The sequence below is a fragment of the Physeter macrocephalus genome, chromosome 2, assembly GCF_002837175.3.
Source record: "Physeter macrocephalus isolate SW-GA chromosome 2, ASM283717v5, whole genome shotgun sequence".
In the NCBI taxonomy this organism is placed as follows: domain Eukaryota; kingdom Metazoa; phylum Chordata; class Mammalia; order Artiodactyla; family Physeteridae; genus Physeter; species Physeter macrocephalus.
In genome coordinates this window covers 72,295,348-72,319,792 of record NC_041215.1, presented here as the reverse complement: position 1 = coordinate 72,319,792, position 24,445 = coordinate 72,295,348, and the positions used below count along the sequence as shown (strand labels likewise).

The 24,445-nt window shown below is 36.4% G+C and overlaps 1 protein-coding gene across 1 annotated transcript in view; it reads left to right on the top strand.

Annotated features, from left to right (window-relative positions):
• The first annotated feature begins 1,373 nt into the window (after positions 1 to 1,373).
• SCN7A (sodium voltage-gated channel alpha subunit 7) overlaps positions 1,374 to 24,445 on the top strand; it is an 86,728-nt gene continuing 63,656 nt past the window's right edge. Inside the window, exons 1-6 of the mRNA XM_024122325.3 lie at positions 1,374 to 1,704; positions 14,715 to 14,953; positions 17,968 to 18,080; positions 18,578 to 18,667; positions 19,036 to 19,164; positions 20,568 to 20,659. Of these exons, the coding sequence (XP_023978093.2) occupies positions 1,695 to 1,704; positions 14,715 to 14,953; positions 17,968 to 18,080; positions 18,578 to 18,667; positions 19,036 to 19,164; positions 20,568 to 20,659 (673 nt within the window). The 5' untranslated portion in view covers positions 1,374 to 1,694. The remainder of the gene's footprint in view (positions 1,705 to 14,714; positions 14,954 to 17,967; positions 18,081 to 18,577; positions 18,668 to 19,035; positions 19,165 to 20,567; positions 20,660 to 24,445) is intronic.

The window sequence follows — 24,445 nt, the reverse complement described above, 5'->3', positions numbered from 1 at the left end:
CCACAACAAAGAGTAGCCCCCCACTCGCCGCAACCAGAGAAAGCCCGCGCACAGCAATGAAGACACAACACAGCCAAAAATAAAAATAAATTTATAAAAAAAAATAGATCAAGTGGATGTTTGACTACAAAATAATGATAATTAATTTTTAGGTATGATAATAGTATTGGGTTGTATTTTTTAGAAGTTCTTATCATTCAGAGACACATATGCTGATTTTTTTTTTGATAAAATGATATGATATCTGGACTACTTTTAAATTAATCCAAGGTGAGAGGGTGGGTATACACAAAATAAAATTGGCTACATGTTGATAATAGTTGAGGCTGAGTGATGAGTACATAGGAGTTTATTATAGTTTCTTTGTTATTTTTGTATATATTTGAAATTTTTCATAACAAATGTTATGATTTAAACAAACAAACAAAATACATGTAACAAGACCTTTTCTGTGAATCATGGATGAAACATGCTGTTTCTGACATGGTTTGCACAGAACTAATGTTAGCTTAGTTCTACTTTATTCTTCTGTCCGATGCCTTGGAATGTAAAATTTGAGCCTCTTATCAATATACATGATTTCTTTTCCCTTTTCCTCATTTTTATTGTCTTTCTGACATGTGTTGTAGGGATCCTTTTTTTTTTTAAAGGAAAAGTCACTATTTTTGAACAAGATAGGTTTATAAAATGAATGTTCTATGATGTAACAAAATTTTCCAAACTCCCTTTGGGAAAGAAGGTCAAACACTTCCTTCTTTCACCCCCAAACCACCCTGTCATGCACTAGTTTTCCAAGATATGCAAAACTGTTCCTCTGTCTTTGTGTCTCAAATCGCCAGAGTGGGAAAGAAATCTCGAGTGAGAAGGTATAGTGGCTCCAATCCATTCTTTCCTAAACATCTGCACACACACACACACACACACACACACACACACACACACACACACACACACCCCTACAGCCCTGTCCAGATTTGAATGCTGCAGGCTAATAATTGCCTCTCACGGCCTCCATGGGGGCAACTAGGCAAGGAGGGAGAGCAAGCTCCTAGACCTAAAGACCTGAGCTTGCTGCCTTCTCTTCCTCTCCCGCTCCTGTCCGTCCTGTTTATGACTCTTCCCCCACCCCCAGCTGCATCCCCGCTCTATTCTCCCTTCCTTCCCGCTCCTGCAGTCCTCTCCCCGCTCCCCCTCCTCACCCATCCCGCTCCTCTCGCCCCCTCCCTTCCCAGGCAGCTGGTAGAGGGGACACCGCAGCCGCCGCTGTCTCTGTCAACATCACCCCGCCCACACCCGGTCTGGAGGCCGAAGTCGCGCACCATCCTGAGGAGGAGGGCGGGGGACAGGGTGGCGTGTCTGGGAGAGGGGAGGCAAGAGTGAGAAGGACTCAAAAACAGCTTCCAGGCGGCGGGCGGAGCTCCACTGCGCATCTGGGCAGGAGGGGTCTTTGGGTCAGCGGCTGGGCAGCCGCCCCAGAAACTCTTTCCAGCCGACAATTCGGTGGGGTCCGTTTGCTGCTGAGCTGTCGTGGCCTGGGTGGCATCCGCTGGTGAGGGCCAACGCCAGCCTAGCAACACCTGCTGAGCAACCAGAGCTCAGGAAACCAGAGATCCTAGAGGAAAGAGAAGCCCAGGAGGAGAAAGGGGCTCCAAGGAAACCCAGCTTCCCTTTAGGTGCTGGTGGAGACCCGTCACATGGTAGCAAGTAAGTGCCTTTTTCTTGCTGAGTGCCCAGTCCCGGGATGGTGATAGCTGCCATCTGCTGCCAGCCTTTCCCACCCACCCTGCCTGCCCCACCCCATACACACCCTTAGGGTCCCCAGTGGGAGATTCTGGACTTGAATTAAGAGAGCTACTTCAAGAGCAGCAACTGTCTGTGAATGTTTGCTCTGCACTGTATGCATGTATGTGTGGTCAGTTTTCTCATCCCACCAGGTAAGCTTCTGAAACCAAGATGCTCTGTTAGTGTAAAATTTCTGAAAACTCTATATGGCAATGACTTTTAGGTTACATGACACAATGATAGAACAGAAGGAATAAAAGCTTATGCAAGATGGAGTATACTTCTTCTAAGGAATCTTATCTTCTACGCCAAGTAACTTAGTGATTTCAAGATTGATGCTTTTCATGTAAGAATCAACAGATAAAATTAGCGGCACAGATGCGATGGGAAATGGTGTGCCAGTTTAAACAGTTGGGCATTTTGGTATTGTTTGGATCAACAGGTTTTGGTTTTTGTTTTTGTTTTTCCATTGTTTAGTTCTGTAATATGCATACCATCTGAAGGTTTTCTTTTAAAAGTGATGATGATGTGTTCATTGTGACTGTGGTTATATGTTGCTTCCAATACTTAGGATATCGGTCTAAGAAGGACAAATGATGAACACATGTGGAATGACACACTGATGGGTTACTTTCATTAATGGAAATGATGGAGTCAACTTTGGATATTGGCCAGAAAAATCTCTTGAAATAAGGAGGAGTTTGGGTGGTGCTTTTTGTGGATATTTTTCTTCCTGGCTATTGAGTACTCTATAGCAAAATATAAAGAAGCTGGGCCCCATAATAAACAGAGTCCTGAGCACCATACCTGCTATAACCAGCCCTAATTAAAGTTTCTATAATCCAGCCTCTAGTTTTACAAGAAAAGAAGATAAGGCCCACGAGGAATAATTTGATGATGTTACCTGGCTAATCAATGATGAGCTGGAATTCCAATGAAGAAAACTTTGAATTTTATATGATAAAATGATTTCTGTTTTTGTGAAATTGAAGTTATTTAACTTTTGATTAAGCTTTATTTTTCTTATCTGTAAATGACATAAAAAACTTACAGATCCTGACAAGGACCAAATGACAGAGATTACATGAAGGGTTTTGTAAAGGTAATACCATGTGTAACTATTGCTTATATAAGGAACTGTTCTGCATTTTTATCCACTTCACTCTCTAGCTCTCACTTAAAGTCCAGTTCATTATAAGAATAAAAGAGATTTTGACAGACCTCACTAGAATGCACTAGAGGAAGTGGAATTCAAATCCATGTCATGATCTACTGCCACCAGTACAGTTTAAAGTATATTCTAACCTGGGAGCCTCCATCCTCACAAAATTGTGTACTTTGGCTAACAATTCATATTTAAACCTTTTGAATATTCTCAAAATATACTTTAGTCTCTTTTTCTTTTTAGTTTTAAATTTTGTTTTAGGTATATGCTCTTACTTCCTTGGGATGAAACCATTAGTATATTGGATATTGCTGAATTTATTTGATCCACTAATTAACATAGGAGAAATCAAAGTTTAGGCATAAATACGCTACTCTTGACTGCTGGGATTTATTAAAATTCTGCACTTAGAGGAGAGGTACTGTGAGCTGCCTTTTTACCATCAACGTATATAAAACAATAAGAGAAGAACCTAAAATTGGACGTAGCCTCAGGAAAAGGAACCAACAGATTTCAAATGACATGATACACATGTTGCTGTGTGTCAGTGTCTACTGCAGAGGGCGCCGAAGGGCTAAGCACCTAGGAACTGGGCATTCTGTCTCACAGCCTCCTGTGGGAAAGGCTCTGGGAGGGTAGTTGATTTACACTCCCACTAATTTTGCACAGGTAGGATGAATACAGGTCTAAAGAACACTGAAAATGGAAACAACAGTATTTTGCTCAATCCCTCACTTTGGGAAGAAGTATCCCAATATACCCCAGGACTAGATCTCATTATGACAGTATCTGTAACACAACTGGGGTATTCAGAGACTGACCCACAACCCTAAACCTACCACCATAGACTCTTTCTTGAAAGCTTATGGTAGAGGCATTAGCATAAGAGAGACAGTCTTGATACCTGGAAGTCTGGTCCCATTATTTCCACTAACCCATATCACGATTGGTCCATTGTTGAGAGGACATCTGTAAACTCTGCCCACCCTGACTGGCTATCAGCAATGCACAGTCACTCACCATCATATGACACTAACTTGTACGGACAGATCTCATTTTTCCCTGAGTTGGTCCCCTTCTCTTCTATTAATGGGGGCTAACCAAGGCCATGCAAGCAAGGTCTCACCTCTGCAACACTGAAAAAGGGAGCCTTTAAGGCTGAAGAGAAAGTTTTCATTGGAGAGCTTCTAGGGATGTTTCTTTAGCTGGTCTGTATCTCTTTGCCCCGCTGGGATCATGATTTCCATGTGTTTGTTCATTTATTGTTATTTATAAGCCAGGCTTATTCTGGTTATGCTCTATGCTGATAGGGGAACCCCCGTGTCTGGCTAACAGCTATCCCTGTTGTATACACAGCATTTCTGACTGGATTGACTCAGCTTTTGCTGACTGAGATAGCCAACTTTGTTGACAGTTTTGATTGTGGTGACAGCCAGGTGCCAGACTGACTGTATCAGCATCAAACAGGAGCTTGATGAAAATGTTGAAGCCCCACCCAAGGAAATTCTGATTTTAAAAGTCAGAGATTAGTCCAGGGCACTTGGCTTTAAACTGGAACGTAAGAGGATGCTGATTTGAGGGCCAGAGTCCCTGTTTGAATATATAGTGTTGAATGGAATATTCCTTCCCTTCTGCTTTAAATGCCAGAGTGAGGCTCCCCATCCACCAGTTTCTCATTCTCTGAGTTCTCCCAGAGGCTGCATGGTCTAAGAACCCAATTATAGGCTATAATTTTGGCACTAGTCCATATCCTGCCTCACCCTAATATGTTTAAAGGCTCCTCTCTAGTTGCTCTTACTCTCCAATTTGAAAAAAACTTGGTGTCTATGTATTTAGTTCCACATTTGAAAAGCTAGAGTAGTTTTGGGGGTGGTACAAGTAGATCCTGGAAAAACAGACCAACTGTTTCAGATGATCAGGAGCAGAGGTAAATAGCCAATTCTAAGAGGCGTCTAGGGTTCCAGTGAATATGCCAGTCCTGGAATTTTTTTAAAATTTAGCATTCCACCGATTCAGTGTCGTCTAAAGCCATAGGCCAGAAGGTCTCAGGATTGCTGATGAGTATAGAAGTTACATGCATAACAAGCTCCCTTTTGTATTATTCTAGCGGAGGCAAGACTACAATCCTCCCTCTTGAGCTCTTAAATGGCTTCTGGCCAGATTCCTCTGGTCAAGGGTCTGACTGACTAGGGTCACAAGAATAGTTAGTTCTGGAAAGATTCTGGCCTTTCCCCAACATGCTTATTTTGGTGGGCTAGACAGGCACAGCTTGGAAGTTACTATCATATCCATAGAAACAAGGGACCCTGCTTGTGAACCATGAGGTTGCCATAGAGAAGCTCAAGTGGGCATACTTAAAACCCAGGCAACTTTCCTTCATGTTCTGCCTTCTCTGCCTCCATTGCCAGTCATAATGGTTCACCCTAGTGGGACTCCGTCTCCCATAGACACTTACCGTCCTGCATCCTGTCAAGGCATTCAAACATGCACTGACCTTTCCTTGGGCTCATTCTTCGAAATGAATGTGAAAAGAGACCAGGTGCTAAGACTTTGTCACATGACACTCTTGTCCAGATTTCTTCTCCTCAGTATAAGTCGTACTACTCTGAATGTGTGACCTGAACGCCTCCTCCCTAGAAATATGACACAAAGACCACAGATCCTGATTATGTTAATGAACCATCACTAGAATTCGAGTTTACCAGATTTGGGGGGAGTTCAGTTCTCAAAGGATAACTTTTTACTTGGGGAAAGATAGCACCTGTCCCTTTGGATTTTCGCTGGTACTTGTTTATTTCGAAGGCTGCTTTCTAAGTATTTGAATATAGAAGAATGCCTGGAATAAAAACATTATTAAGAAATAAAATCAAAGTAAAATGGCAATGCATACTTATATTTTTGAGAAAATTACTTATTTACAGTTTTCTTCTGCAGAATGACATATTCTAGGAACGTGTTGGCTGAAATTGTCACAGTGAGGGAGTTGAGTCCAGAATTAAGTGGATATATTGAAGCCAAAATTGGCTGACCTGGTTGCAGAACACAGCTGCAGGCAGAATCCAGGTCCAGGGTCAAAGGAAAAAAAGTCAATTAAGCCAGGTGAGATAAACTGTACACCAGAGAGAAGTAAAAGTGTAGAAGTCAGATAATCAAAGCTAAACAGGAAGTAAACAGTTGAAGTGAAAAAATAATCCATAAGCAGAAAACCAGGTAGGTGGAAGTCAAGGGGAACAAACACTGCAAAATTCCAGGTGGATTGGCATTATTCTGGTCAATCTGTCCTTTATTCCCAAGCCTTCAGTATGTAAATTTTCCATTTTTGGAGTTTAGTAATACAGGTATATGGTAAATTATGTTCAGGTAGTATAGAAATACTAACCAGAAAGCAACAGAGTCCTCTGACACCTTTTCTGTCCCTCTGCCTAGATATAGCAGTTTACTTCCTTTCAGAGGGAAAACACCATGCTTGTGCTAGCATATAGGCCACTGTGTGTATAATCCTCATAAAACATTTTTTTCAAAGCCGTTCTTTGAATGCAATGCAAGCTGTTCTCAACATTTTGTTTTTCACTAAATAATTTATTTGGAGAATTATTCTATATGAACACAGAACTCAAACTTTAGCCAAGTATTCATAGGGCAGTTTAATTGCTGGGCGAAAGAGTTCATGCAACTTTATTTTAGGAAGTATTGCCAAGCAGTCCTTCAGAAAAAAATGCACTTATTTACACTCTTTCCTGAACTATGAGAGAGGGTCCATTACTTCCATACCCTAGCCTGCCAAAGATTGCATCCACTGAGAAGAGTCTGAAGTATGTCTCTAGAGATTTACTGTTAAGATTATTGATTGTTTTAGTCTTATTTATATCTTCCAAAATTTCGTGAGACATCTTTCCTTATGCTTCCTAAAAGAAAATGATAATATTTTTGCATCCTTCATAAGAAAAAAGCAATACATCTAATATCATTTGAGTTCTAAACCCTGGAGAAGAAAAAATTATACAGAACTCTTGGTGAAAAGGCTTTGCATCAGAGAATTTAGCTGTGAGTCATTACAGAATTGGGAAAGATGAAATATAAGCCATAATATATCTATGTAGTGCAGTCAAGAGGCTCCAATGAACAAAAATATAATCTAAATTGGTTACTTCACTAAAGCAGGTATGGTTCCTATATTCTCAACAATATAGATTCCAGTTAATCATCACATTAACTCTGTCTCTGTCAGTTATGCATGCAGTACTTTCTAGTCTCCAAATGTTTATCAGCCTTGTTATTACTATCATTACTTTTTTTTTTTTACAATTATCTGAATGTAATTGGTACAAGAGGCTTGTTGCATTGTCCATGTCCAATAGAGAGCATAATTTTTTCAAAATAGCTTGGAAACTAAGTGAGAAGTCATTTTACCCTTTATTTCCTATTTCCTGTCAGCGTGAAATTGACATTTGCTAAGTTATCCTTACTCTATGGATCTACTGTCCTAATTTTTGCTTCATTTTTCTTAATTTATATTATCTTGCTCTATGGCCTACACCTTTGTAAACTACCCTAAATCTTTTGGTAAATGTATTAAGAGAATAAATAAATATTTATTATCTGTTATAATAAGTGAACGTTTCATAATTCTCTTTGGCAAAGCTACTCTAGCATCTGTTTCTCACCCCTAAGATCAACTCCAGCTTCCCAGAAAGCATATAGGTTGATTATTTAGATGCTATAGTTTTAATTCCCTAAGGTGGGAAAAATGAAAGTGAGAAGGCTGTGACTGCTCTGGGCAGTCACCTCCTACATGTGCAGAATCTATGTGCACAGCTTGACTGCATTACTGGCAGGCTGTGCTCTGGGAATCAAACTGAAGGACAAGGGAAGCAATAAGGAATGGGAGAAGGAGGGAGAGGAAAAACATCGACTTCCAGCGTACCCTTTCTTCCCTGCCCTTTGTTATCTCTAAGAAATACAGCTGCAGTTGCTGATAGAGAATGCTATCTATACACACAGCCTCTTTCCGGGAAGTAAACCACAGAGAGGCCGAGCACTGGCCCACTGATTGAATGGCTGTGTCATTCATCATCTAACTCAGAGGCTTTTGCAAAGGAAAGAGAATGCCATTAATAATTAATTTTCGGACTTCCCTGGTGGCGCAGTGGTTAAGAATCTGCCTGCCAATGCAGGGGACACGGGTTCGAACCCTGGTCCGGGAAGATTCCACATGCCGCAGAGCAACTGAGCCCGTGCGCCACAACTACTGAGCCTGCGCTCTAGAGCCCGCATGCCACAACTACTGAAGCCCACGTGCCTAGAGCCCATGCTCCGCAACAAGAGAAGCCACCGCAATAAGAAGCCCACGCACCACATCAAAGAGTAGCCCCTACTCGCTGCAACTAGAGAAAGCCTGTGCTCAGCAACAAAGACCCAATGCAGCCAAAATTAAATTAATTAATTATTTTTAAAAAGTTAAATAAAAGAAAATAATTAATTCTCAGCAACAAGCATAAACCCAAACTGTCCCCAGAATGCTGTGACTTATGGTCATGCTACTTAACTATGCGATTGAGTGGGTTGGAAACAAAAGGAAAGAGTGGAAGGAAAAAGTTAGATTCATTATCTTGAGAGAACTGGGAGCAACAGGATAAGGTGGATATCCCAGTTGCATTTTTCATTTCAAACTTTAGACCTGTTTTGCACCAGAACCTCTGTGGCAGAATGGCAACATCTGGTAAGGTCAAGGCACCCACGGAATAAGGAAAATTCTAGAGCTGAGGGAGATAAGGTGCCCAGAGAAGTGAAAAGCATGTGATCTTTTGGAGAAGTGATATTCTAAAGCGAGTATTTGCTTCAGCAATTCTGGTATAAGCTTCGTCTCTTATACTTAGGCTATCAGATAAGAAAAACAACCAAAGAAAATGTAATGATGTCTCTGCTTGCTTTTTGAAGGTGGTTGAATGAAACATGGCTATCAGCCAAAGGAATCTTTCTGTCTAGCAGGCTGCATTAGATTTTTCCCAAGGGACCCCAGTTCCAAGATACTCTGAAATTGTCTGTCTGGGTTGGGCTGCTGACTCCTAGATATTCAACATCAGTGCCAGGAGATTTCTAATATGCAGTCAAGAGCTGGTATAATTCAAATCAGGTGTACTGAGAGGGTTTTCTTTCCCTACAACTCTCAGTACCAGGATATTGATCAGGGGTCACCATCTTCTTCCCTTCTCCCTCCTCTTAGAGGCCCCAGGATTCATAAACTGCAGATTTGACACTATCACATCTAGTCAGCCGCCCAAGGTCTAGTACAATGTTGAAGGTTTTGTGCCCATCTCAAGCTAACCCAGAGCCAGAGTAGGTGCTAATAGTTGTTCTTTTATGACAACTGGTTCAGAGCTCTTCCATCTGACTACAGATTTAGGAAATGGTTTGTGGTTCTATGAGCTTAGCTCCACTGCTCAGAAGCTGGGCAACAGTGAAAGTCTGAGAAAATTCACAGTCTCTCTGCAGATTAAGAGGATGCTTAAGGAGGTCACCTCTTTGTGAATGGTCCCCAAGAGCTCCAAGATATAGTTCCAGTTATGGATTTTTTAAACAGATGTTGAGATCAGGTCTTACATCTCAGGGGAACCAGTTGCATCAAGGACATTAGGACTGAAGATGACTTGTAGAATCTCGTTGCATGACAGAGCCCCTTTGCATTCCTCTGGGAAGTGGCAAAGAGTACTTTTCTTTCACTTGTTAACCCCGAATGAGGCCACTGGCCAGAAATTTTTGGCCAAAGATCTGACAGATTCTTGGGTTCATGAGAAATACAATTCTAGGAAGATCCTGGCTCCTTTAAAACTTGTTCATTTTTTTCGGAGTAACAGGGATAATTCAGAAATCCTAGAGGCCAATTTCACAAAGCAGTAGAAGTTTTGAGAACATCTAGAGAAACTGGGAACATTGAGAGGTTTGGAATGTTGAGTTGAACCACTTTCCCAGACTCACCAGTAGGGAATCAACACATTTGTTGTCTTAGAAGATTCAAGTAGGACTATTTAAGGCAGAATCAGCTTTACCTTTTGTGTTCCTAGCAACCTGGCTTTCTACTGCCTTTATCACTGTCATAGTGGCATTTGTTAGTGAGGTGGGAAACTCTCATTGGGATCTTATCCCCAGTGATCTGCATCCCTTCCTAATATTTCAACTGCCACTAAGCTTCCTGTTCATTGTTCTTAGAAAATTTGCCATCAGATGCAGATAGACTTTGTTATCTGACACTGGTTATGATCTTCTAATCCTATTGTGTATGTTGACTGTGTCATTCTGAATCTTAATGTCCTGACTGCTCCCTCACTTAAGAAGAGGAGGGAAAATTTGACTAACACTGTAGAATCCAGGCCCACCAGTGTTGGAAATGATTTTAATTTCAGTCTCTGTTGCTCCTGAAATTTAATAATTTTCAGAGATGACCAAGATAACTTGGTTCTTATTTGTTTACAAGTCTGTCTCCCATTGTCCTTAAATCCAGTAACTATATTTTATTAATATTTCCAGCACTGATACCTAGCACAGTGCTTGACACTTAATATACGCTCCACAAATGATTGCTAAATAAATGAATGTCAAAAGCAAAAACCATGGTTAAACTTATTGCCCTATATTATATATCAAACTGCAATATTTATATATATTTTAAAAATATATCTGAAATTAAAATGCTAAACTATAGAATTATAAATAAAAATAAGTGTATATGATTATAAATATATTTTTGAGAGACTCACTTATTTTATAACCACTTTCTGCAAGACAGCATATTCCAGTAATGTGTTCCAAGGGGTCTCAGATGGGTTAGGACATCTCAGGAAGGATAGAGTTGAGCAATCAGGAAATCTGAAGCCACCAGAAAGTCCAGAACTGGGACCCAAAGTAAGTCAATCCTAAGTTAGGCACACATAGTGAGGAGCGTTAGCCAAAACTGGCTAAACCCTAGGCAGAATACAATTGCAGAGACTGTAAAGACAAGAGCCAAAAATCAAAAGTCATTTAAGTCAGGAAAGAGTAAAACAATCTCAGGGGCAAGAAAAAGAGTAGGAATAAAGAAAATGTTAGAACACTGGAGTAAAGAGATGCAAATACAAGAAGAATCCAAGAATATAAATTAGTTATGTAGTAAATGGAGTGAAGCCTGAGCCAGTTAGTGGAGGCTAGAACTTATATACCCACAGGAGTACGATGGCTATTTTCATCAGATGTTTGATCTGTCCCGATAGCTGCCTTTCAATCAGTCCTCCCACGCAGAAATATTTCTACCTGTTGGACTTGAAATGGTCAGGTGATAAATGTGATTGTTTTGGATTATACTTATAAAGAAATATCATCAGAACTCTTCCTTCAGTACCAATAAAGGTTATATTAGCTTTCTTGGCAGACACAAATCAGTATTGATTTATATTGCAATTACTATTAAGTAAACCCCCTTGGCAGTTTTTTCTGGTGCAAAAACGTACCGACTGCACTTGTGCAGATGGGTTGTTTTGGTCCAAATTTCAAAACCTTACATGTATTCCTACTATACTATCATTCTGTTAGATTCGACCAATCATTCTAAGATATAAAATCAAATCACAGTTAAAATTTTATGTTTAGGGCTTCCCTGGTGGCGCAGTGGTTAAGAATCCGCCTGCCAATGCAGGGGACATGGGTTCGAGCCCTGGTCCGGGAAGATCCCACATGCCGCGTAGCAACTAAGCCTGTGCGCCACAACTACTGAGCCTGCGGTCTAGAGCCCACGAGCCACAACTACTGAGCCCGAGTGCCAGAACTACTGAAGCCTGCGCGCCTAGAGCCTGTGCTCTGCAACGAGAAGCCACCCAATGAGAAGCCCACGCACCGCAACGAAGAGTAGCCCCCGCTCTCCGCTACTAGAGAAAAGCCCGCGCGCAGCAACAAAGACCCAATGCAGCCAAAAAATAAAAATTAATTAATTAATTTAAAAAAAATTTATGTGTAGTTTGAACGTATTATGTGCCAATCACTGCACTAGGCATTTTCATCCATATTATTTTATTTTATCCTTATTTAACCCGAGTAGGAATCCCAACTTTATGATTGACAGGTTCCAGAACATAAGTAATTTAACTGAGACCTCTAAGAATATTAATAACAGAATTTAGGATTTGATTGTAGGTCTAATTCCAAAGTTTGAGATTTCGTTTATACTAGCCTATAACCATGAATTGTTAAGAATCTATTCAAGGAACTCCATGTAAGGAGTACAATTTTGAAAGCTCATTAAATATTTTAAGGGAAGAAGATTATATATGTAAGTAAGAGCAAACTTCAGTTGTCCGTAGCTTGTCTTCATAAATTGTACTTATTCAAAGCATTTTGACTCCCCTTAATAAAATTTGATATGAGGTGTTCCTATACATGCATTTGTATGTGCATATGGTGTATATAAATAATTCTTAATAATCCTTTAATAAGTGTTAGTTTTGTGCATGATATTGAAGCAAGATATTTGAAAAATAAGTAAATTTTATGATGAGCAATTGTTAGTTTTTTATTAGTCTGGAAAGAGGGTTCCAAGTAGATATATGCTGACATTCCTATTCCATATTTCTCTCTTTAAAACTGCTTCACACCCATCCTTGCAACATCCCTTGAGAGTCTTGGGCATAAGCTGCCATTGCTGTTGTGAAAATGTCCCTCTCTCTGGTCACAAATAACTGAACCAAGAGGAAATAAATCCATAGGCTGGGCTAGTCAATTAGAGTATCTTTTAATTTACATTTTTGGAGGTAGAGGTTATAGGCATATGGTGGGAACTTAAACTGAAAAATCAAAGTTGAGGCAGGCGATGGCGTTTTGTTCTACGTGCATTCTTAGAAGTAAGCATAGGAAGCCATTCTTTAGACAGAATGCAGTCGAAATTAAAAGAAAAGAAAAGCCGAGAAAACTGTGATGCCATGAACGGCATAAGGAGTTATCCCAGTAATTATTTTCCATTTTTATTTTTCAAGGTACAGAAGTGGACTATGTGTCCTCTCCTTGGATGTCTATGAGATTGCCACTTGTGTATTTTTTTTTTTTTTTTTTTTTTTTTTGCAGTACGCTGGCCTCTCACTGCCACGGCCTCTCCTGTTGCGGAGCACAGGCTCCGGGCGCGCAGGCTCAGCGGCCATGGCTCACGGGCCCAGCCACTCCGCGGCATGTGGGATCTTCCCGGACCGGGGCACAAACCCGTGTCCCCTGCATCGGCAGGCGGACTCTCAACCATTGCGCCACCAGGGAAGCCCTCCATTTGTGTATTTTAAATATCTCTCACACACCTCTTATTTAACCTAGTAGGAGTGTGATTCTCACAATGATTGGTACTCCATTATGATTAAATAACATTTTTTCTTACTTTCCATTAATAGTAAGTAATGGATTCAACTATTAAACAACTCAATTTTACCCAGTAGTGGAAAATTCTGGATTAGCATATATGTGTGTGTACATATGTGTGTGATTTCTGTCTTAGGAAAATATTATAGAAGAAATTCAGCTAAGGCCAGAACTATTACAGACAAAATATACATATAGAAAATGCTACAGTATCAATTACAAAATTTCTTATCCTTAATTGCAATGATAAAATTACAAAGGGGGTTAAGGAGAATGTTTAAAGAATAATCAGTCAGTTGTCACTGAGCAGGATCATTTGAAGAGTAGGTTTTGACAGAAAATGGGCTGGGAAAAATCAGCAAAAGAACATAATTTTATATGAGAGGAAAGAACCAGGTTCATAAATGGAGAATTGATGCATGAAATTGTACTTAATGAAGACTAATTGAGTGACCTGTAGGACGACTTGAAGTAGATAAAGACTAGAATTGAGAGAGACCTGTAAAGCCTACTAGAGAAATCCAGAGATAGAATTACAAAGATGACTATCTTGATGTAGGTATATGAACAGTGGATAATAAATACCTAATGGAAAATAATTGTAAGAAAATTATATTTTTCAGAGGAATTAATGACAAAGAAAAACATTTCATGAGTAATTTTCAAGGTAATAAGTTTATATGTGTGTTTTTGTTTTTACAGTGGCTAGAAGGTAAAAGAGTGATTCTAGTCTTGGGGAAAAACAACAAACTTTGTTTTTACTTGTTAAATTGCTGTTATTGGTGGATTGCCACATAGATGACAGGGAAGGGAGTGTTTTGGGAAATGTACTTGGTAAATACCCATGTACGGTAGTTAAAACTCTGTGTTTGCCTATGTATTTACCAAAAAGATGGCTATAACTAGGGGAAAAGCAGAACTTTAAAGGATATCAAAGTTAAAATTTTGGAGGAAAAACTAAGTCAAAGGAATGAATCAGAGCTGTAGGAAGAGATAAAGAAGAGGGGGGCCCCAGAGCCAATGAAAACCGAGTTTAGAGAAGGAAAGTCTAGTCAATGGTTAAATACAGCTGAGAGTGAAATAATTGGATTTGGCCTTCCAACAATCTCTAGCCACTTTAGAACTCTTTCATTACAAGGGAGAAACTGAAAGGCAGATTTCAGTAAAAGAAAGAGGATTCAATGGATGAATAAATGAAATAGAAAGAGTTATTCATGAAATTACAAATTAAGTCTAATATTAAGTGAAACAAAACCAAGTTTAATGACTCAGATTTCTCTAAAACTCAGGAATTTTCTTTGAATGCTTTTATTCAGTTTGCTCTTCTCTTATTCCTATCCTAGACTTTTAAAATTTTTCTTTATATACACAAATCTTATCTAGAACTGAAAAAAATACTTTTCAGGTGCAAAATTGGAAATGGCTTCCCCAGAACCTAAGAGACTTGTCCCCTTCACCAGAGAGTCTCTTGAAGTTATGGAGCAGCATAATGCTAAACAACACAGTGAGGAACACAAAGAAGATTTAAAGCCGAACACTGACTTGGAAGTTGGAAAAGAACTGCCATTTGTTTATGGAAATCTTCCTAGAGCAATGGTGTCAGAGCCATTGGAAGATGTGGACCCATACTACAAGAATAAAATGGTAAGGATTAATTAAACTTATTATGACTATATTTTTATTCATTTTCCAGACATGTGAAAAATGTAATTGAGATAGGATGAAAGAAGATGGAAGAATAAGTGAAGAGGTAATTTTAAGTTATAGAAAACTGGATAAGAAATTTCACACATATTTGAGATTTTTATCAAAACTGAATATTTGCCTGGTAGGTTAGTTTGTTTAGGGTTACTTTACTTTGTATGTAACAGGCTATACTGTTATGCCTTGATGTAAATGATTTCTTTTATGTGAGCATAATGATTGGCCACTTAAGATTACTGATTTTAAAATAACTATCATATAAAATTTCCATACTATGTACAGCAATTTCAACTGTTCAACTTGATGAGCTTACTCGGTAGTTAGGAAAATAAAGCCAATCTATATTTCATTCATAAATTTTATTCACTCATACAGTCACAGCCTATCTATCCAGAGAATGATTTGAGGAACTTACTAAATATTTGAACAATCCAAAAAGAAACACAAAATGATAAAAATAAAAATAATTATGCTTAGAAAAGACAGAGATCTGTGTAGACTGACAAAGCTGGAAGAGTCTCTACTAAGAAAACAGAATTTGAGTTATAGCTTGGAGAACACTTCACATTTTTACAAGGCAAAGGGAAGCTCTTCAATGAACAGTCAGTCAATAGCAGATATTAATTCTGGAATAGGGAAGAGACAGGCTGATGATAGAACTAGAACCCCTTAGCTGTGTTGCAATTGTGGGAAATAAGATGAGATAACAGAGATGGCAACATGGCTTTAATGTGGTAGCCAAAGTACTGGTGTAATGAATGCAGTGTTTAAATAAGATTAATCTAGAGATTCCTAAATTATTATTGCATGGAAGAGATAGGGTCAGAAAGATGAAATTAGAGAGAAAACAATTGAGGCCTGAAGTCAAGAGGTCTGGATTATAGGAGTGTCTTGGAGAGAGAGGTAACACACCCGAGAAGAAATAGCAGGATTTGAAGACTGATTAATAATGTCAAGGTTTCCAGCTTGAAAGAATAGAAGTGCTTCTGACAAAAATGAAGTAACTATAAAGAAAGATCAAATTTGGGAGAGATGAGGATTAGTCCCATTGTAGACAAAAGTAATTTGATATTCTTGTAGAGTGTTCAGTGATTTTACCAAATGGGTAAAATGGAAATGAATCACTTTCTGGACAGAAGGCAAAGTGAGCATTTTGTATAATCACAACTCTTTTGAATACTTTGCATGGTGGAAGCGTATTGACAATTTACAGAATAAATGTATATATTAACAAAAGACTCCAGTATCTCTGGTAGCCTCCATGGGCATTATGCTTCATTCGCTAGAAAACACCTGTAAAACCTTAAGAACATTTTAGTGAAAATGTAAGTCCTTATCTCAATTATCTCCGCTTTCACTTTTGCTATGCTTAAGTCATTAACAGTTGATATAACAGTAACTTTAGAGGTAACTCTATTATAGCAGAGTTCTGAGTTCTTTGTAGTGTTTACAGACATGGCAGACAAATCTAGGTGTGTTACGGAAGACAAAATCAAAGATTTTGAAAAAAAAAACAAAAATGGTAAGGATACCTTAGTATAAAAAGTATTGTTATTAGTGATAACACAAAGATATTAAAAATTTGAATTATATTTAGTTTACTCTGTTAAAGATGGCATACAAATAAATAATTCTAAAATGAAATGAACAATTTCAGCACTTAAACATTAACTAGAAAATTATTCTATCTGGAACTACTCATTCCTTCACAAAGACATAAGCTGGTTGGCTACCTTCTGTGTGAAGTTTGAAATTGTTTGGAAAATACATGGAAAGCACATTTTAAACAATCAGATTTATTTTATTTGGCCCTTTTAATTTTCTTTCTGCTTTTAAAAGGGAAAGAGGGACAATAACTACAATCAGGCCAAAATATACACAAATTGTATGTTGGAAAAGTGTTCCATTGAGGAGAATCAGAGCACGGTTTGTTTTCCATTTAGAATAGGTATTCATAGAATATCAATGAATATATATTTGTATATATAGACAAATATAAATAACCAATGTATAATCACATATACACCTCTGTATAATTATATATTAAATATGATATATATTTTAGTATATTATATTTTATCACATTGCATTATACACTATACATTATATACTGTTACATTATACTCTATATAATGTTTACTATGTGTAATATAGTTATGCACACACCACAACAAATGAATTTTCCAAATGGGTATGTATGTATAATAAAAGTGCACATATGTATGTGTGTATATACTTATGTGTGTGTGTATATATATATATATATACAGACATACACATATACACTTTTACTGTGTATCCGTATTTTACACACGTATACATATACACACATATACATAAGTCCTTTTTAAAATGTTTCTGATTTTTCCCTTTTTTGGTTTAATGCTTCTATATGCCAACATATTAGTTTTACATGATATAAACTTCTGTTTTAAATATGTTTATGTCATTGATAACATACAAGTGGGGTTTTATACCATAGGTAATTACTAATGATTAATGTAATGTTTGAGTGCATTCGGTCACTTTTACTACTATAATCCCATACCTTATTTGCTTCAAAATAAAATTAACTTATTTTACATTCATTGAATTTTAGTATGCTTAAATGCATACCCATGAGCCATCTGGATACAGATTTCTTTCTATTACATTAGTTCTTCAGGAAGACTTGAGGACTGGTGTGTGGCAAACAGTTTTCTTAGGTAGAACACTGGTTAAAAAAAAGTGGTAGATAAGGCTAAATATAAGTAAAAATAGTTTTAAAAAAACTTTCCATTTGATTTAGGCTGTAAAAGGATATCAAAATGTAAGAAGTATAACTGTTAGATTTCATGACTGAAATGATCATTGGCAATATGCTTCATAATTGATGAGATCATAATTCTCAGTTCTAATTTCAGTTGATGTTCTTTTTTTTCATTTCACTTGATGTTCTTTTTTTCCTCTTACAGACTTTCATAGTAGTAAATAAAAAGAGAACAATATTCAGATTCAGTGCCACCTGGTGTACATTGTCTCCTTTCAATTCAGTTAGAAGAACAACCATTAAGATTTTGGTACATCCATATCCTTTTCTGTTGGTTTTAGACTGTACTAATATCAAATGCAACTATTCTATTCAGATATTGCTGCAGTCTTTTTCTCTTTTTAATTAATATTCATTTTAGGTCATACTGAAATCTTGATTATAACTGCACTGTGTTCCATATTTGAAAGTACATTTAAAATATATTTTCTAGGGACTTCCTTGGTGGTCCAGCAGTTAAGACTCTGCACTTCCACTGCAGGGGGCTCGGGTTCGATCCCTGGTCAGGAAACTAAGATTCCCACATGCCTCATGGCCAAAAATATATATATATATTTTTTTCTTTTCTAGTACACACAACAGCAGTAAATGTTAACAAATCTTAGTAATCCTCATTGTTTTCAATATGAGCAGCATATATTTTTGACATTTAAGAAACTATGTGATCTCATATGTGTAAATACATATATACAGATTATAGAAACATGTATTTCCAATATTATTTTTATTAACATTATTCCTTGACGATAACTTACCTTTTTCCGACTGTTAATTTTAATTAGCGTCCTGATTGACTGCATATTTATGTCCATGACTGATTTGCCAAAATGGGGGCCAGCATTACAGTAAGTTATATAATTTTATTATGTATAATTGCATATATGATTATATTTTCTATTTAACACATTGTGTTACAGTACATTATATATTACATATTATAACAAATTAATATTTTAATATATAATATACATTGTATGTAATATATTTATACACATTCCACAATTAATTGATAGTCAAATTTCATGGTTAATGCTGTAAGACATAGCCCACTCTAGAAGCCCTAACTAAAGCCCTATCCTATGATTGTCTGGTTGATTGGTTGGTTGCTTGCTTGGTTGCCAGATAATTATCCTCGACATAGTACTTCAGAGATGACGCTGTATTAGTCTCACTTTTTAATATGAAACGTTATTATATGAAAACTTTTCTGCAGGAATACTTTGCTTGGAATTTATACATTTGAAATACTTGTAAAATTCATTGCAAGAGGCATCTGGGCAGGATCTTTTTATTTCTTTGGTGATCCATGGAACTGGCTCGATTTCAGTGTAACTTTGTTTGAGTGAGTATTTCTTTTAAGTTGCAAACATCTTAATACCTTGCTAAGAAAATGCTTTTCATAATGAAACATTGAGGATGATAAAGTTTTCTGCCTGCAAAAATTCTGTGAGTAAAGAATAATTCATAAATCATAGCCATAATGAGCTCCCTCAGGCAGCTCCAATTGAACTAGTCCTCAGAATATGCATTCAAAATGAAAGGAGTGGGATATTATCTCTGTAATCTACCTGAAGCAAAAACAATAGAGATTGAATTTTTGCATTTGAAGTGATTATTTTCAGTGAACAGAAAATCTCCTGGGAGCTTAAGAGAGGATCCTGGCCTATTTGATTCTTCTCTAATCTACATTGCTTAAAAACAGTAACTATTCTAGTTATCAGAATAAGATATTTTATATGCACACATTTTTCTAGAATGATACATTAAGTTCTAATAATTTACATGTGTATTGATTTATTTAATCCTTCTACTTAATATACTCTATTTTATGGCTAAAGAAATTGTCACTGGCTTCAAACTTCTGTTAAAAATAATTTAAAATAATACTCTATTTGTGGACTTGGGGTCAATTTTTTTAAAAAAGAAATAACCTTTATAAAGAACATAATTAGTTTCTGCTATGTTGTAAGCAGTCAAAAAATAGTAGCTAATATCATTGAAATTATTATCACTACTATTTCTACTATTACTATTATTATTTCTGCTCTTGCCATTGCTATTAGCTAACACTTAGGTAACACAGCTAACATTTAGCCCTTAGTATGTGCCAGGTGCTTTGCTATGAACTTTACATATATTAACTTATTTAATTCCCCCAAATCCTCAGAATTAGGAAGTATTATTAACCTTACTTTACGTTTGCGGAAACTAAGGCAAGAAAGATTAAGTAATTTAAATAGTGGAGTCTGTATTTCTCCATGGTCAGTCTGGCTACAGAGTCTGTGTCCTTAACCACTATACACCTTTACTTCTGCTGTCATCACCATCACCATTGTCATCACCATCATTACCTCATCACCATCATTATCATCACCAGAAGTTTAAATACTTAAATTTTATTCCTTAAAAAAACTATGGATTTCCTTATTTTTAACTATCTCTTCACCAATTAGATTCAAAATATTTATGAACATAATATAGAGTATTTGATATGGAATTATGACTACTCAGAGTGTCAAGCTTTTCTAAACTCTCATAATTTGTTTGTAGATTAATATTTACTTGGATACCTTGCACAGTCTTTCCCTTCCAATCAATAATAAAACTTTGCAAAATTCAATAATGAAAGCAAGTGAAACATTTGGATATATGGTTTTAAAAATAAGTTTCAAATAGTTTAAACAGCCAAAGATAAGTAATATAAACTCAATATGACTTCTAAATAACTCCAATTTAATCCCACAGGCATATATCAAGATATTCACCTCAAAACTTCATTTCAATATTTCGAATTACAAGAAATTTGAGAATTTTGAAAATTATTCCTTTAAACCAAGGTAAGAAAAGGCATTGAGTTCTTCATTTTGTTTTATGTACTTCCATGTATTCATCTGAACACCCCTATTATTGCTTGAAGAAATGTTAAATTGAACAGTGTTTCAGCTTTGGAATAAATGAATTATCTGATTTTCAAATTTATTTCAGTCACTCCTGGAACGGCAAGAAAGAAATATCACATTTTTTACTTATTTGAAGTGGGTTCAATGCTTTTGATAATAAAATATAGAGCTCACTCAAAATATATTATTTTTCTATTTTTTTCTTTTTTAATTATTCTTATGTCTTAAATATGATCTTATAAAATTGTCCTTAGACTTCTGAGAGAGATAGCAGTTTAGACAGATATCTAATCTTTCCTCTTCTTTTCCTCACTGTGTCTAAAAACCAGTTGAAATGAACAAAGCAATATAAAATAAGATAAATTCCCTTTTGCTGTCAGTGCTTGGATAGGATGCATTCCACATGCCACAAAGTTTAAGAAGGTTCTGCTAAATAAAGTAGAGCTGTGACCACATTGATGGAAGAAGCTGACAACTAATTTACACCTCCCATTCCTGAAGGAGTCTTAGAGAAGCCTACCAATACCTTCTGATTGTTCTGAATGAATAAAAACTATCAGCTAGAAAAACTTGACCCAGAGTTTTTTTTAGCTGCTATGAGTCAGAGGTATTATGAAATAGTTGAACGAATAAACCCACAGGCAAGTGTGATAATACCAAAAATAAGATATACAGGCAACTTTCATCCACTGGAACATCATGAAAAAGCCCAGATATATTGCATATTCTGTACTTGGAGAACAGGCTGGGCAAAACAGCAAAAAAAAATTGGAGAAATACGGTAATGGATGCCTAACCTTGTGGATATACTGAAACATTAAATAGTACACATTAAACAGGTGAATTGTATGGTTTATAAATTATATCTCAATAAAGCTGTTTGATAAAAATGGTATGTGGCATGGCAGCTTCACCAAACACAGTGAAGAAACCAGCAGTGAGAACTGCCCTGGCAGGAATTTTCACAGTCCTAGCTCTCTTACTACTCTCCGTAAATTACTAGAACATAAAATTGTATCACCTTCATCTTCATCTTAGAATCAGAGGTAAAGATTGTAGAATAATTCAGGTAAATCCAAGTTAATACAAGAATACAGTAACTAGAATTGGGAGCACACAGGCTGATAGGAACTGCTGTTTGTTTCAAAGGAGAAAATAATCAAGGCACATACCAGCAATATAGAGTATATGAAAATATTTTGTAATACAGAAGGAAAAACATACTATTCGAGAGAATGAAAATAATCCTTTGTTTTCTTTTAAAAATATGCTCTAAGGAATAGAGGCAAGCATAAGAAATCATCTGTTTTGTAGTTTTGTAGTCCCAATAGAAAAAAACTTAGACTCTCAAGTAGAAGATGAAAATGAGATAATAAAATAGACAAAAATACATTTAAGACAAAAAAATAGTAAAAATTATAATATCCTTGGCGACCTTTTGATGGTAATAAAAGTAGTAAAATATATGGCATTATCTGTATAATATTATGCTGTAGTAAATAAACCACTCGTGTGAAGAAAAACTAGAGACCCAGTAGAACCAAAAATGGGACGGATTAATGAAGGAAGACACAACCAAGTTCCATTATATGGATAATTGGTGATCCTAAAAAAAGAGACCAGATTAAATATAAAAGACAAATTATTCAAAAATAAATTAGAGGGGCTTCCCTGGTGGCGCAGTGGTTGAGAGTCCGCCTGCTGATGCAGGGGACACGGGTTCGTGCCCCGGTCCGGGAAGATCCCACATGCCGAGGAGCGGCTAGGCCCGTAAGCCATGGCTGCTGAGCCTGCGCGTCCGGAGCCTGTGCTCCGCCACGGGAGAGGCCACAACAGTGACAGGCCCGCGTACCGCAAAAATAAATAAATAAATAAATTAGAAAGTTTCAAGTCCCTTAACCTGAGAAAGACCTTAGTCACAAATGGAAAAGACTCATCTTATACTAGATTTTAAAAAAAGTACCAGATACACTTACACATATTATAAAATTTTGTAAATTTAAAGTATTAAAGAGAAAAAGCATTATAAAACCTACAAGCAAAAGAGCGAAGAAAAAGAGCCTATGGAAAGGTTATGCACACCTCTTGATAATATTAAACATGAGTAGGCAGTGGCGTTTCAGAGCTGAGAGGAAGTGTAGATGGGGAGGTTGTGACATGAGAATTCTATACCTGTCTGCCATTCATATGGGAAATCTACAGAATAATATCCTCAGCCATCCAAGAATTCTGAAATTTTACACGGATCGTTCCTGAGTATCTGCTGAAAATCGAAACTATGAAAATAAAGTATTCAACAATGGGAAGACTTAGTACCAAAGGAATGGAATGAACTCTGAAATCGTTTCAACAGAGAATGAATTCCAAATTACTGTTGTTAGTGGGTTGCAAAACAATGCAAATATTATAAATCAGAAGTTATAACATGGACGTCTGTGGTTTATTCTTCAACTAGAGACGTATTTTACTTTTTTTAGAAAAATTTGAAATAGATTATAAAAATCTTATGATTTTAACATTAAATTCTAAATTAACTTGGATGAATTATCAGCATTCTTGCGTGGCAACTACCAGCTGTAGTTGAGGAGCAACTGCCTCTTTAAGTCAGGCATATTCATTCAAGTATCCTCCACTCCCTATTTGCATGAATTTATGTTTCCTGACAAGTCTTTGTAATGATTTGAATGTTACCTTTCCTATAAATCATGAAAGATAAGATATAATGCAAAATACATGAAATTCAACAATTATAACTAGGTTAAAAGTCCAAAATTATATAAATAAACAAAAACTGAAAAGTAGGAATAGAGAAATTTGAGAAAGTAAATATGGTTATTTCCTTACCTTATACGGTGAGACTATAGTAGATACAGTTTTAATTTTGATGTACCGAGTACATGGTTTTCCCAAATAAGAACTTAAGTTTGATCAGGTTCTCAAAATAGATATACTTTATCTAAAATACTAGAGGGAAAAAAGAAATTAAAGTTTATTTAGAAAGAATACGACACATAGTAAATCATAAGGGGAATATAAAAATCAAAAAAAAGTAATGATAAAGGCCAATCAAACAATAAAGCCAACTTATAAAAATGAATATAATTGGGTAAAAATTGTCTGTCAATATGTAGAGACTTTAAAATTAAATTAAAAATAAGTTAAACTCCACAAGAGATATACCTAAACTAAAACAAAATGAAAGTTTAAAAGTAAAAAATAGGAAAAAGTTATACCAGGAAATCAAAATCAAAACTGCCATATGGCTCAGAACTTTGAATGGTAGATCACAATGAATTCTAGATAACAATGAAAAACACTAATAAATTTGATTCTGCAAAATTTGATGCTGACTTTTTTTACCTTTAATCAAAATGTCACCACTAAAATTAAAGCTCCACAAGAGGCTTGGCTTTATGTATATTATATATAATATATGTATAAATTATGTTAGTATTAATATTTTATATACATATATTTATAAGTATATTTAAATTTATATATTTGTTAAAATATTTTATATAATATTACTATCATTAATAAAATATATTTGCATGAATTTATACACACATATATATTCTTTTTTTTTTAACATCTTTATTGGAGTATAACTTTTACAATGGTGTGTTAGTTTCTGCTTTACAACAAAGTGAATCAGCTATACATATACATATACCCCCATATCTCCTCCCTCTTGCATCTCCCTTCCACCCTCCCTATCCCACC